Here is a 13,122-nt window from a genome sequence, read left to right as displayed (position 1 = left end):
GTTCATTTGCATTACTAAGACGCAAGATGTCGCACAGGCGGCCACCGTCTTTGTTAGAAGGTAACGAAGGTCTTTAAGGCCGTCTTGGAGACGATAGCCTTACGTCTTCCTATAGTGCTCTCACACTTCAGGAGCAGCGTGCGGCTCTCCAGGACGCTTCTCGGGTGGCCTTTCATGCATCAGGGCGCTCGATAAGATCCTCTCTGAGATGCCGTTCAGATCCCTTGGTGTTCTATGCACCAATACGCTCGGTAAGACGCTCTCGAGGACGTCTCTTCAAGACGCTCAACGTCCTAAGCATTGAGACGTGAGGAAGCTTTTGCAGATGCTCGACGTCCTACACGAAGAGACGCTCATCAGGACGCTCTGGAAGACGCTCGACGTCATAAACATTGATAAACTTTTTGGAAGACGCTCGATGTCTTACACATCTGGACGCTCGCCAGGACGCTAGCGAGGACGCTTTTGAAGACGCTCGGCATCCTACACGTCATGACGCTCGGTAGAGCACTTGCCAGGACGTTCTTCAGAACGATAGGCGTCCTACGCATCAAGACGTTCGGCAGGATTCCTGCAAGAACGCTCTTCAAGAGGGCGTCGTCGAAGAAGAGGAAGGAGTTTGGTCTCGTCAAGATGTCTACTTCGCTTTCTACGAAGGGAGCGTTCAATAGAATCCATGACTTGATGAATTCCAGGAAAAATGTAAGCAGATTTCGGTGTCATAAAACGCCTCGTCTGCTTTCGGGATTGCGCTGCTGAAGGGGAACATTAAGGTCCTTCCTGTCGTAAGCCCAGTCTCTAATCAGGAATCCTGCCCCTTCCTCGATTTCTGCGGGAATCGGGAATGCTATATGCTCGAATTCCTGGATTACTTTCTGTCATGCAATTGGGTTAGTTCTCATTGACAAAGTTCTTAGAGCTCTCATTCATTAGTCAGAGGCTCATCCAGGAAAAAGACTTATTGACTACGTCCATGAAGTCTTATGTCCAATATCATAAGAAGCTTGAACTTTCCTTTTCGATCTTCGGTTCTCACTTGAGGATTTCCATTTGAATAATATTAATTCCTTCTCTTGGCAAAGAGAACGAAGACAGTCGATTTCCATTCTCTCTCTCTTCCTCGTCGAGGAAAGAATGTAGTAGAGAATTAGATGTTCAAGTGACTACAATACTTACGTATTTTATCTTTGCGTCATATTACTAATGTAAAGTTCAAGTCATATACGCATATCGTAGTTACCGCTACAGATGGCAACCGAAAGGACTGTTATTTTAAGTGTATTTAATCGGTCCTTCCTGCAAACTTCCAGGAGTTTCCGGTGTAAGGATAATGCTTAAAGGTATTGTTACAACAACACCAACTCAGCTTCTGCATCTAGCGAATTATGTTTCGCTTAAATATGCCTGCTTGAGAATTTCCTTATGATCGATTATAGTAACAAACCTATTCCTTCGTAGAAGAGAGTAGCTGGTAACTCAGGCAGAATAGTGCGAGACGAGAGGTTGCTGTCATTGTGGATGACGCATTATATTTAATCGGTACTCCTGGCAACTTTCCAGGAGTTTCCGATTTAACATTTGGTTAATTAAGCGTAATGTTACGACAACACAAAATCAGCTTCTGTATTTAGCGAATTCTGTTTCGCTTAAATATGCCAACTTGAGAGTTTCTGTTCAAATAATGGAAAATCTATTCCTTAAGTGAATAGAATAGCTGGCAACTCGGCATAAGACTGCGAGAAGGTGAACATAAGCTGTTGCCTGTAACTGTCACAGTGTCACACTGTCACCAACTCAGTTTCAGGTAGCTAGTTGTTATGCTCGGTCGTTTACGTCTCTCTCTCCCGCGGGATTGATTGACGAACCGTATCTCTGCCCTACAATCATGACTTTCGCCTCGGGTTGAGGGGATTTCTGGTAATCATGAATAAACGACTTCCTTTTGCTAAGAAATTTTCAACAGAGATATCTCTTAGACATGTTCGGCGCTGCTTACCGCACTGTAACAGAATTCTGTATGAGTCTACCGCAGCATAGCACTATAATAATGCTCTCCTGCTTATGCAAAGCGCAGCCTTATTAGGGAAGGAAGCATGCTTAGTGAGGGAATGGATGAGTCTGCTGGGGACCATTTCCTCGCTGGAGAAGCTTGTTTCCCTGAATAGACTGCAATTCAGACCTCTACAGTTTTTTCCTACAGGAGAACTGAAATAACATCAAAGATCTAGAGATAATTCTAAACGTCTCTCAATGGGTTAAGGATCACCTCAGGTGATACTGAGAGGGTGCCAGGCATCCGGACAGAGGTACAGAGGTCCTGGCACATAATCTAAAAGAATTGGAAGCAATTTGGTTGGCTCTCCAGTTCCTCGAAGAGTGAGTTTTTGGTCGAGTGGTCCAAATCATCTCGGATAATTCCGCAGCTCTCTCATATCCCAAGAAGAGAGAGATGGTTATCGGCATAGGCACGGAACATAGCGATCCTTAAGAGGTTCGTTACACGATTGCACGTCCGTGCGGATCTTTTCTATCGACGGCAGCAACTACTGACGTTTGAGTAATCCTCGCTTAGAAGTATGTCGAGAGTTGTGGAGACTTTGGGGACGTCCTTTCGTAGATTTCTTTGCAATATTGAAGACGAAGAAGCTTCCTCTACGTTGCGCCCTTATTCTCGATCCGAGAGCGGTAGCAATAGACGCCATCCTATAGTATGGAATGGGGATAGTTGGTTAGCCCTTTTCCCCTATTCAAAAGCTTAGGAAATATAATAAGATAATCGCTGGTGTCAGAGGGAGCGAGAAAGATGCTGATCGCCCCATGTTGGCCTTCGAGAGGCTGGATTCACAGAGGTCACGTCCTTCAGAGAAGCACTTTCCAAGGACCCTTCCCGAGAGAATCAGTCTACTCTAACAGCCTCACTTCGAGAGGTACCTAAAATCTCTCCGCTCTGAGTCTGAATGCGTTCAGACTGTCAAGAAGCGAGAGGATCTTCAAGATTAATTGCAAGTCTCATTGCCAAAGCAAAGCAGTGCTGCATATTTTGCAGTGTACCAATCGGAGTGGGCCGTTTCTGGACATAGGGCAGGAAGAATGACTGTTCCTCCACCTCTGACATCTGTGAATTACTTTACCGCCTTCCCTTTCCGTCTGAAGTATGGGATAAGCTAGCTGTCCCAACGATTGTAGAATACGGAAATATGTTGTTGACGGCCTCTAGGCTCAGAGATTCGGATCTGTCAAACAACAAAGCCCTTCACGATCTTTGAGGTCTGTGGAAATCTTGAAATTGTCTAGATCGAAGCTTCCGGCATGGAACTTAGACGTAGTCTGAAGTTCCTGATGTCAAAGCATTTCGAACCTCTCCTTTCTGTAAACTTAATATACGTGACCAGAAAGGCTGATTTTCTAACCACTCTAGCTACGGCAAAGAGGGTTAGTGAGGTTTTAGCCATTATCAGAGGTTTTGGCTTTAGAGGACATAATTCGGTGCGTCCTCTAAGCCTTCCGTTCTTGCTAAGAACGAAAACCCGTCTAACCCTTGGCAGAGGCCTGGAGATCAAGGGGATGGTATAAATTATTGGGCAAGAGCCACAGAGAGTCCTGTGCCCTGTCGGGGCTCTCAAGTTTTATCTTGATAAAACTAAAGAAAGTTGAGGTCATTCGGACAATCTTCAGTGTTTCGTAAAAAGACCAGACTTGCCCATGTCGAAGAACGCCCTGGCGTTATGGTTAAGGAGTTCTTTTAAAGAGGCTCATTCACTATGTTTGAATAAAGATTTGAAATCATTTTAATTGAATGCTAATGAGGTGAGGGTGCGGCCTCGGAAGCATTTCAACAGAGCATGACACTCAGTAATATCCTGAGTGCCACGTTTGAGCGAAGCAACTCTGTGTTCGCTTCACACTCCCGACGGGATGTGAAGACGACATATGAGATCTGCGAGTCGCTAGGACCATACATATCCGTAGAAATATTATTGGGGGCAGGAAGCAGCACGAATCCTATCCTATAGAAAAGGGATAGGTGTGCTTTTAACATTGAAGGGTTGGTCGCTTGAGGCGCTTTCCCTTTCTTTAGCCTAGAAGTTATGGGACTAACTTCGATAGGTTAGGTCAGGTGATGGTTTTAGCTTCGTTGCCCTCACAGTATGGTCAATATGGTATAGTCACATTGTGGTCACGCTCCCGTTGACAGATCATCTAGAGCGCACCAACTACACAGGTCACTACCTTGTTGGCAACTCTAGTAAAGCAAAAGCAGGCTTCGGTGACAGTAATCAAGAAGTCAGCTATGCTAACAGGTAAGGAACCAAGATGTCAATCATCTGCACTTGAGGTGTTTCCAAAATCCTTCTATTCTGTCCCTTCCCACCTCCAATGGTGGGATTCAGCTATATATATATCTGACAGGTAAGTTTCATGAACAAAATGTTATTGTCATGATACAATAAAGTTTGTTCATACTTACCTGGCAGATATATATAATTAAAGTACCCACCCACCTCCCCTCAGGGGACAGTGGTATGAAAAATCTGAATAGAAAATGGGAATGGTTCCTGATATCCGCCTCCCAGCGGCGGGAATGGGTACTAACCACCTGGCCGCCCACTGCATGTGCCGGGAGTTTTGAAATTCTGTCGGACTTCGGAGAATACAGCTATATATATATCTGCCAGGTAAGTATGAACAAACTTTATTGTATCATGACAATAACATTTTTCAGCACTAGACCAGCCTCATATAACCGATCGCCATTAAGCTTGGAATGCCTGTATCTAAATGTATGAAAGTTGAATATTCGTAAATAGGGTGGTGTCTGTTTATCTATCAAGTAGGGCAACTTGTCCTACTGAAGTCTCCAGGCACGTCGCCAGGTATTTTTTCTTGGAGTACCACTGTTGGGTGGTGTGGACAGGTCTTGGGTGGCATTGACAGCAGTGCCAACATATTGTTATCATTTTTGTCTTATGGATACTATATTTCTTCTCGAATTTCTATTTATTGATGCTCTGTTGTATTTTTCTTTTTATTTTGACAATTGGAATATGTAATTAATTGCTTGTACTTTGAAATAACATAAACTATAGGCAAAGTAAAAGCTTTGGAGACATTCAGTTATTAGAATATTTGTTAAGTAAGTTCCAAAATGAAAAGTATATGGATTGTCTATTTATGTGTGAATGTCTGTCTCTAGGAGTGAAGAATATGTTTTTAGCAAAATTTTAACATACCAGCTTATCTTTTGGGCAGTGTGAGTATCAGACTAGGGATGGAACTTTTGATAATTCTAAGGGAAAACAGAAGTTTTGAAAAAAAGGAATGCACAAAGGGATAAATAAAGTAACACTAGATGGAGCAAGGATTAGTGATCGAAACAAATCTAATAATTGGCTAGTTAAATAAGATTAAGAAATCAGATACACTGAAATTTTATATAAAAGGAAGATTGTACTTAAATCTTTTAGAATAATATAAGAATAATAATAAGTCAGATGATTTAAGGAAATTCAGATGGCAGGATAGTGAGATTGTACAGAAGAGTTATTGATGATTGACTGACTCAGGTGACTTGGATTTTCCCTTTCTACCACTGCTGGGAAAATAGTATGAAGATATAAGGAAGACCCAGATGTACTTGGATTAGGTAAAAGCAAAGGAAAGACTTTCAACAGTGCAATTTTACCAAGGCCTTTTTGCGTTGCAAAAGGCAGGTAATGGTGTTGGTTTATTTGTTATTTGGCTTAAGTAATAAATTCTTTTTTCCAGTTGTAAACTGCTGCTGAAAACTTAAATCACGAAAATTTCTTTAGAACCTTAGGAATGAGTTTGCTTCATATCAGAAGTTATCATTTTAGATACTCTGGGAGCAAACAGTTTGTTCCTTGCCAAATGTTGTCTCCAACTTATCTCTCATCTGTCAAAATCTCCTCCACAACCTCTAGATTTTTGGTTTTAAATATTTTTGACTGGCTAGCCCTATGGGTACTGAATAACGTAGCTCAAAACAATGCACTCAATCTTTTGGCCCTGAAATAGATAGGAGACTGGGACTGGTGAATAAAAATTGTACGTTTATGAATCTTGTGCAGCCTAGTTTTTTCAGCATCATGAGTTCTCTGGCAATGAAGTGTTTGATTGTAGTATTTACTCATTCCATCCTGGCCTCATTCCATTCTGACTTTGTTTTCATGTTTACCATTTGTTTTAAGTATTGTCACACGTGACATTGATGATCCATTTTTATAAAAGTATTTCTCTCTTGTTTGTTTGATGGAACTGATGCATTTTCCAGGTTTTTATTTTTACATTTGGACTGAACAGGTTGGTAGCATGTACCTGAGCTTTTAAAATCTTGCAAGTTGTTTCTTATTTACTTTTAATTTTTCAGAACCTCCAGCCACCACCACAGCACCCCCACCCCCTTCTGGAAGACATTTTGATGCAGCCAGTTTCTTTGGTAAGCATTTTTGTATAAATTTAAATCCTGGAACATTATTTCTCTCTTAAGACTAACCATGATTTGCAATGACACATTCTTTAGTATTATTCTCCCAAAAGGAAATTCAATTATTAGTTGTGTATGTTTTGATTTTGTACATGGAACTTACCCAGCAGATATATACTTAGCTATAGACTCCGTCGTTCCCCGACAGAAATTCGAATTTCGCGGCACACGCTGCAGGTAGGTCAGGTGATCTACCGCCCCTGCCGCTGGGTGGCAGGAATAGGAACGATTACCGTTCTAGAATCAGATTTTCTCTGTCGCGGTAGTGTCAACATACGTTGTTGCTACCTCCTGACTTGATTTTCGTTGTTTCATCGCCATCGACCTTCTGGGCTGTCTTTTGCAGGGAAGTACTGGGGTCTTTGGTTTGGCATACGCTTTATTAAACTTTTTAATGAATTTGGCTTCGAAATTTCGAAGAATATATTACGTGAAACTACCGAATTTTTCGGTAGACACTTATATTTTGCAATAAGGGAAATATTGATTTTTTTTTTCACTAATACGTGTATAAGTGTTAGAACTTGATGAAGGAAATATAAGATCTAACTTCCTACTTTAGGAAGTCAGAAAGCATATAACTAGATACGCTTCCTTTAGAAGCTTTAAGAGCTCTCGTACTAACGAGCAGTTAGAGTATTGACAATTCTAGTAGTTGTTGCATCCTCATCACCACCTTACTCCACAGAATCTACAAATTCATATGTGCAAATTTGAAGATAAATGGATGGAGCTCAAAAGGCGAGCTCTAAAAAGGTAAGAAGTGAATATAGTGTTCCCAGTGCAGTGGAGGGTGCGTCTGATCGGCTCCGTAGCGCTTCCAGGCCTAGACCTCTTCCAAACTCCCAGACCCAGTGGAGGAGGAAAGTCGACAGCCGCAGGAAGGTTATTGGAGGAAGCCCCCACCGGTCAGGCGTCCCCTCGGCAGGTTCTGTAGAACGTCCCAGACTGCCAAGGATAGCCATTGATAAGGCATCCTTAAAAAAGTGCGTCTCTTCATCTTACATCCGAAAAGACGAAGAATGTATGTTTGGAGTGATCTAGCGCGTTCTCTGAAAACTAAGAGAACACTGAGCAAGAGCCAGCCGCTGCCAGCCAGGAAGCCGCGTTCCAGCAAGCTAGCGTTCCAGCTAACAGACTAGCGCGAGCCGCGTTCCTACCAAACAAACCGCGGAGCCGCGTTCTAGAAAATTTTTCTTGGCGCAAGGCGCCTTCAAAGAGACGAAGCGCCAGCCTGGCGCAAATTGCGCCAGAAAAACAGACGGCTAGAGCAAGGAGCCTTACAGTAGAGTGGCAATCAGAACGATCCTTCCATTGAACGTTTCCGGGCAAGAGGCTCTTTCTAAAAAAAAACAAAAGGGTCTAGTAGGCGCTCGGAACTGTCAGGGCGCACGGGACCTTCCACGCAAGCGGAACGTTCCAGGAGCGAGTCTCCTTTCTAGCGTGCGGAACATTCCAGGCGCGCGGAACATTCCAGGCGCTAGGTGCAAGGATCCAGGCGCCAGAATATCCTTTCTCTATCTGCCTCGGCAGGGAAAGAAGGTAGTAGAGTATCTGCTGTATGAGAATACGATACGGCAAATCATAAGCACATACCGTAGTTACTTCTTTGCTGAGCAACTCAATTACCAGTATCCTTCCAGGAATTTCCTAGGAAGGACTACGCTGAAAGGGATTGTTAAGACAACACCTACTTAGCTTCTAGATTTATCGAAGTCTTGTTTCGCTTAGATATGCATTATAAGAACTTCCTGAAGTTCGATAATAATGTTATAAGATTCCTTTATTAAATGGAGTAGCTGGCAACTCTGAAGAGTAAGGCCAGTCTGCTAACGAGACTGCTATCGCTTAGACACCAACGCAGTATCTTGTAGGTGTCGGTCATGAGTGGGCGGTAACATGTCTCTCTCCTGCGGGATGGAATGAATAACCGTGTCTCTCCCCTACAATCGAGGTTAGCCTCGGATTGAGGGGATAGTTAAGCAAACATAAATAAAATATTGTCTGCCTTTTGCTAAGAAGCTTTCAATAAGAAAGATATTACATTTCAATGCTGTTTACCGTAGGTAACATTTTTAAAGGATTCTAACGCAGCGAAACTCTATATTGTATAATGCTCTCATGCTTACGAAAGCATGGCTTATTAGAGTACATGCTTAGTGAGAAGATGAATGTAGTAGAGAATTCACTTTTAAGACTACGGTATGGTCAAGTCTTATGCACATACCGAGGTTAACTACAGAATTCCTAGTATCCTTACAAAGGTTTCCTAGATTAATGCTGTTTACCACAATGTGACAGTATTATAAAGGATTCTAATACGGCAGCGCGCGATATATATAATTCTCTCATCCTTTCGAGAAACGCACACACCCTTTTTAAATTCGGATATTGCTCAGAGAAGTTGGGTGAGTCGGATGGGAAACATTCTCTTAGTGGCAGAAGTTGTTTCCCTGATGGACTATACTACGTATATAAAAGTTTTTTCCCACTTAGAACGGAAATTAACATGTGAAGGATGTCGGGTACCATAAAGCATAGATGTTTATGGCACATAACCTAAAAAAAGAACTAGAAGGAAGCGCCAGCCTGGCGCAAATTGTGCCAGAAGCACCATCCAAGATATTTTCTCGTTTTAGCGAGTTATTAACTTAAAGAGTCCAGTAGCCTCTCGGACAGCAGGCTCGGTAACGGCAAGATTCGTTCCTGATTTCGTTACCCATTTAATCGAAAAGGGGTCGCTTACAAGGAATGATGAAATGATTTATTTTAATCACTTAGGCCAATTCCACGACTCTCTCATATCGCAAAGAGCATCGAGAATCTCTTTTTTCGCCCCGGTTCGCGTTAACAAAAGAGAACCTATTTGGGAACAGACACGGAACGTAACGATCCTTAAGAGGTTCGATGCAAGATTTTGCATGTCCGTGAGAACCTTCTCGATCGAAGATAATAACTGTTAACGTATGTCTAACATTTATTGAAAAGAGTTGTGAGAACCTGCGGAAAGTCTTCTTCATAGATCTCTTTGTAAGGTAGAAGACGAACAGGCTTCCTTTAGACTGCTGCTTTTTCCTCGAACCAAGAGAGGTAGCAATATAAGACATCTTTAAATTTAAAGAAGGGGAATAAACTTTAGCCTTTTTTTCCCCTAGTTATAAATTCTTAACAGATATTAAGATAATTGGGCGTCAAAGGAAGAGAGGATGTATGCCTCATTTTGGCCTTAGAGAGGTTGGATTCACAGAAGTCACGTTCTTCTCACAGCATGTTTCGTAAGGCTTTTCCAAGAGTATCTGGATATTCTATCAGAATCTATTATAAATAGACCTATAAAACCTCTCCACTCTGAGTCTGTCCGCGTGCAGACTGACCAGAAGTGGACATGAATGAGAGGTTTTTTCAAGGTAAATGACAATAGTCATGGCTAAAACATAGAATTGCTGCAGATCGTGTTAGGGAATGAGGAAACTGTCCTCTTCCGATACCTCTGTGAACCACATAGCGAGGTTTTTTCTTCACTTTCAGAGGGAAGAATCACCTATGTATATATCTGCTATCAAAGAACGCAGTTAAAGGCCATACTCTGTCTCTACAAAGGAATTAGAGATAACAGAGGATTAAGATCTTCGGGATCTTATACGATACCGCAATACGACAAGAGTAGGATATCATGTACTTCGAATGGGATTTTTTTTTTTTGTGGCCACAGATTCCGTGTTCCGACAAAATGGAACTGCTCCTCATCTGACTTCTTTGAGGAAGTTTATGAAGGAATTCTTTGTTTCTCTTAGCCCTAAACGACCAAGAAGACAAGTGAATTTTTTGGTGCATTGGAATCTCGCATCAGATTCAATGGAGACTCGGCAATGGGTTCTTGCCAGCATAGTATGTCGGGCAAAAGAAATAAATCCCTCTATTCCTGACGCAACGCTTTCAGAGAGAAGTTTAGTTGCCCAGGCAGGGTACTTACAGTTTCATCTACAGAAGAAGATATGGTTTAAACGTTTGCCTACAGAGTCTTCGGGGTGCGATGAGGGCTCAAAATGCTTCCCAGAAGGTATTCAGAAGGATACAATAAGAGCTAGAAATCAGGGTTCCGCCCAATTTCAGCTCAGAGTCTCCTTCGACTTCCAGACTCCTTCCCTTCCTTCGGGCAAGGATAGGGAAGATTCTGCAACGAGGAACCTCATCAACATGTAAGAAGAGATCTCGTTAGCAAAAGAAGTGTTCACGAAGGATCCTCCTCGGAGGAAGACTCTTCTCTCTCGTGTTGTTAGATATCCTGTCGTCTACTGGGTGTAGCTGACTAAAATCACCTCCCCTGGCCAGGGGCCAAAAGCTCAAAGGGGAAGAATTTCTTCCACCCTTCTCCAGTCTCCTGATAAACTATGTGGTTGTTCAGGACTCTCGGACAATGTAGCGCCAGCCAAGCGCCAAATGCCAATACAGGCGAAAAACGCCAGAGGCGGACAGTTCCACGGAACTCTGTCATGGTCGGATACTGAGAAGGAGCGGGCCCTCCAACCTGGCGCAAATGCGCCAGAGGCGAACAAATCGGACAGATATAAGAGTGTCCGATGTGGACATCGTCAGACAGCCTAGAGACTCTTCCAAGCTCGAAGCTCCAGCAAGTGTGGAGGAGCCAAGCCAGGCGCGAGGTGCCAGCCAGGCTCTAGGAGCCAGCCAGGCTCTAGGAGCCAGCCAGGCTCTAGGAGCCAGCCAGGCTCTAGGAGCCAGCCAGGCTCTAGGAGCCAGCCAGGCTCTAGGAACCAGCCAGGCTCTAGGAGCCAGCCAGGCTCTAGGAGCCAGCCAGGCTCTAGGAGCCAGCCAGGCTCTAGGAGCCAGCCAGGCTCTAGGAGCCAGCCAGGCTCTAGGAGCCAGGCAGGCTCTAGGAGCCAGGCAGGCTCTAGGAGCCAGCCAGGCTCTAGGAGCCAGCCAGGCTCTAGGAGCCAGCCAGGCGCCATCCAGGTGCCAGGCTCCTTCAAGGCTAGGCTCCAGTCAGGATTGAGGATCCATCCAGACGCAAGGCTCCTTCCAGTAAAGAGAAACCTAAAGCTCTGTCATGTAAGAGGGCTAGTCCCCATTGATATGATACAGGTACAGGTAAGGCTCTGCCATGTAAGTGGGTCAGCCCCCATTGGCACGATCCGAGAAGGCTCTGTCGTGTAAGCGGGCTAGCCCCCATTGACATGATCCAGAAGGGTTTGTCAGTCATAGGTCCCTACCTCGCTGAAACTCTTGAGGCATGCAGACTCATAGACAGTAATCATGAAGTCTTCTGCCAGGCTCCAGGTGCCTTCCAGGCGCAAGGCACCAGCCAGACGCAAGGCTCCAGCCAGGCGCGAGGCGCTAGCCAGGAAGGAGGAGCCAATCAGGCACCAGCCAGGCGCTAGGCGCCAGCCAGGCGCAAGGCGCCATCTAGGCGCGAGGCTCCAGCCAGGCTCTAGGCGCCATTCAGGCGCAAGGCTCCAGCCAGGCGCGAGGCGCTAGACAGGCGCTAGGCGCCTGCCAAGCGCTAGCCAGGCTCCAGGCTTCACCCAGAAGAGATCTATATCAAAGAACGCCCTGGCCTTCTTTGTGACATTGTGATCTCCTAAGCACTTGATAAGTGCATTGATGATTCCTTCAAACAGCTGAGAATTAAAAGCGCATGAAGTGCGAGCTTTTCCGAATTCTTGTTCTTTCCCTAACAATATGTCATAAGGACATATTAGCTGTCACATACGGGAGATGCAACTCTGTGTTTGACTTCCCATTATCCGAAGGATGTCAAGATAACCTTTGAGGGATCCTTCTCTCTTGGTTGATACGTGTCTGCGGATACATTGCTGGGATAGGGAGCAGATACTGATCCTTAACTAGTGAGTTAAATTTTATTTAACGTCGTGTTTTTTCTTTGGGTTGTTTGAAAGGAGTTTGTAGATAACTCTTTTCAACTTAAGCACTAACCCTCGTGTTAGGATCAGGTGATCGGGATCGGTGTTGTGCTCCTTAATTATGCCACTAGGCATAGGCATATTGTCATGTAAGAGGCTCTGTCGAGTAAATGGATAAGACCCCATCGACAGCCCACAAGAACTCTTAGCCATTAGGTCACATCTCGCTGAGGCTCTTGAGGCGAAGCAGATTCCTAGGCATTAGCCATGGAGGGCTTCCGCCTGATCAAGTAGAACCAAGGTTTATTTTATTTATTACCTCAACGTATGTTTGTTTACCTGTCTATTCAGTAAATAGTTGTCTCTTTCCCACCACCAAGGGTGTCAATCAGCTAAGTATATATCTGCTGGGTAAGTTCCATGTACAAAAATGATATTGTTAAGATACAATAAAGTTTTGTACATACTTACCTGGCAGATATATACGATTGATGGCCCACCCAACCTCCCCTCAGGAGACAGGTGGAAGAGAAAATCTGGTTCTAGAACGGTAATCGTTCCTATTCCTGCCACCCAGCGGCAGGGGCGGTAGATCACCTGACCTACCTGCAGCGTGTGCCGCGAAATTCGAATTTCTGTCGGGGACGACGGAGTCTATAGCTAAGTATATATCTGCCGGGTAAGTATGTACAAAACTTTATTGTATCTTAACAATATCATTTAATATTTAGAGCATTT

At 44.0% G+C, this 13,122-nt stretch overlaps 1 protein-coding gene across 1 annotated transcript in view; it reads left to right on the top strand.

Annotated features, from left to right (window-relative positions):
* The window catches only part of LOC135218162 (integumentary mucin A.1-like), a 139,249-nt gene that overhangs the window by 38,399 nt on the left and 87,728 nt on the right, over positions 1-13,122 (top strand). The window contains exon 4 of the mRNA XM_064254312.1: positions 6,389-6,457. Within this exon, the coding sequence (XP_064110382.1) occupies positions 6,389-6,457 (69 nt within the window). The remainder of the gene's footprint in view (positions 1-6,388; positions 6,458-13,122) is intronic.

The sequence above is a fragment of the Macrobrachium nipponense genome, chromosome 9, assembly GCF_015104395.2.
Source record: "Macrobrachium nipponense isolate FS-2020 chromosome 9, ASM1510439v2, whole genome shotgun sequence".
Classification (NCBI taxonomy): Eukaryota; Metazoa; Arthropoda; class Malacostraca; order Decapoda; family Palaemonidae; genus Macrobrachium; species Macrobrachium nipponense.
This window is presented reverse-complemented; position numbering and strand designations above follow the sequence as displayed.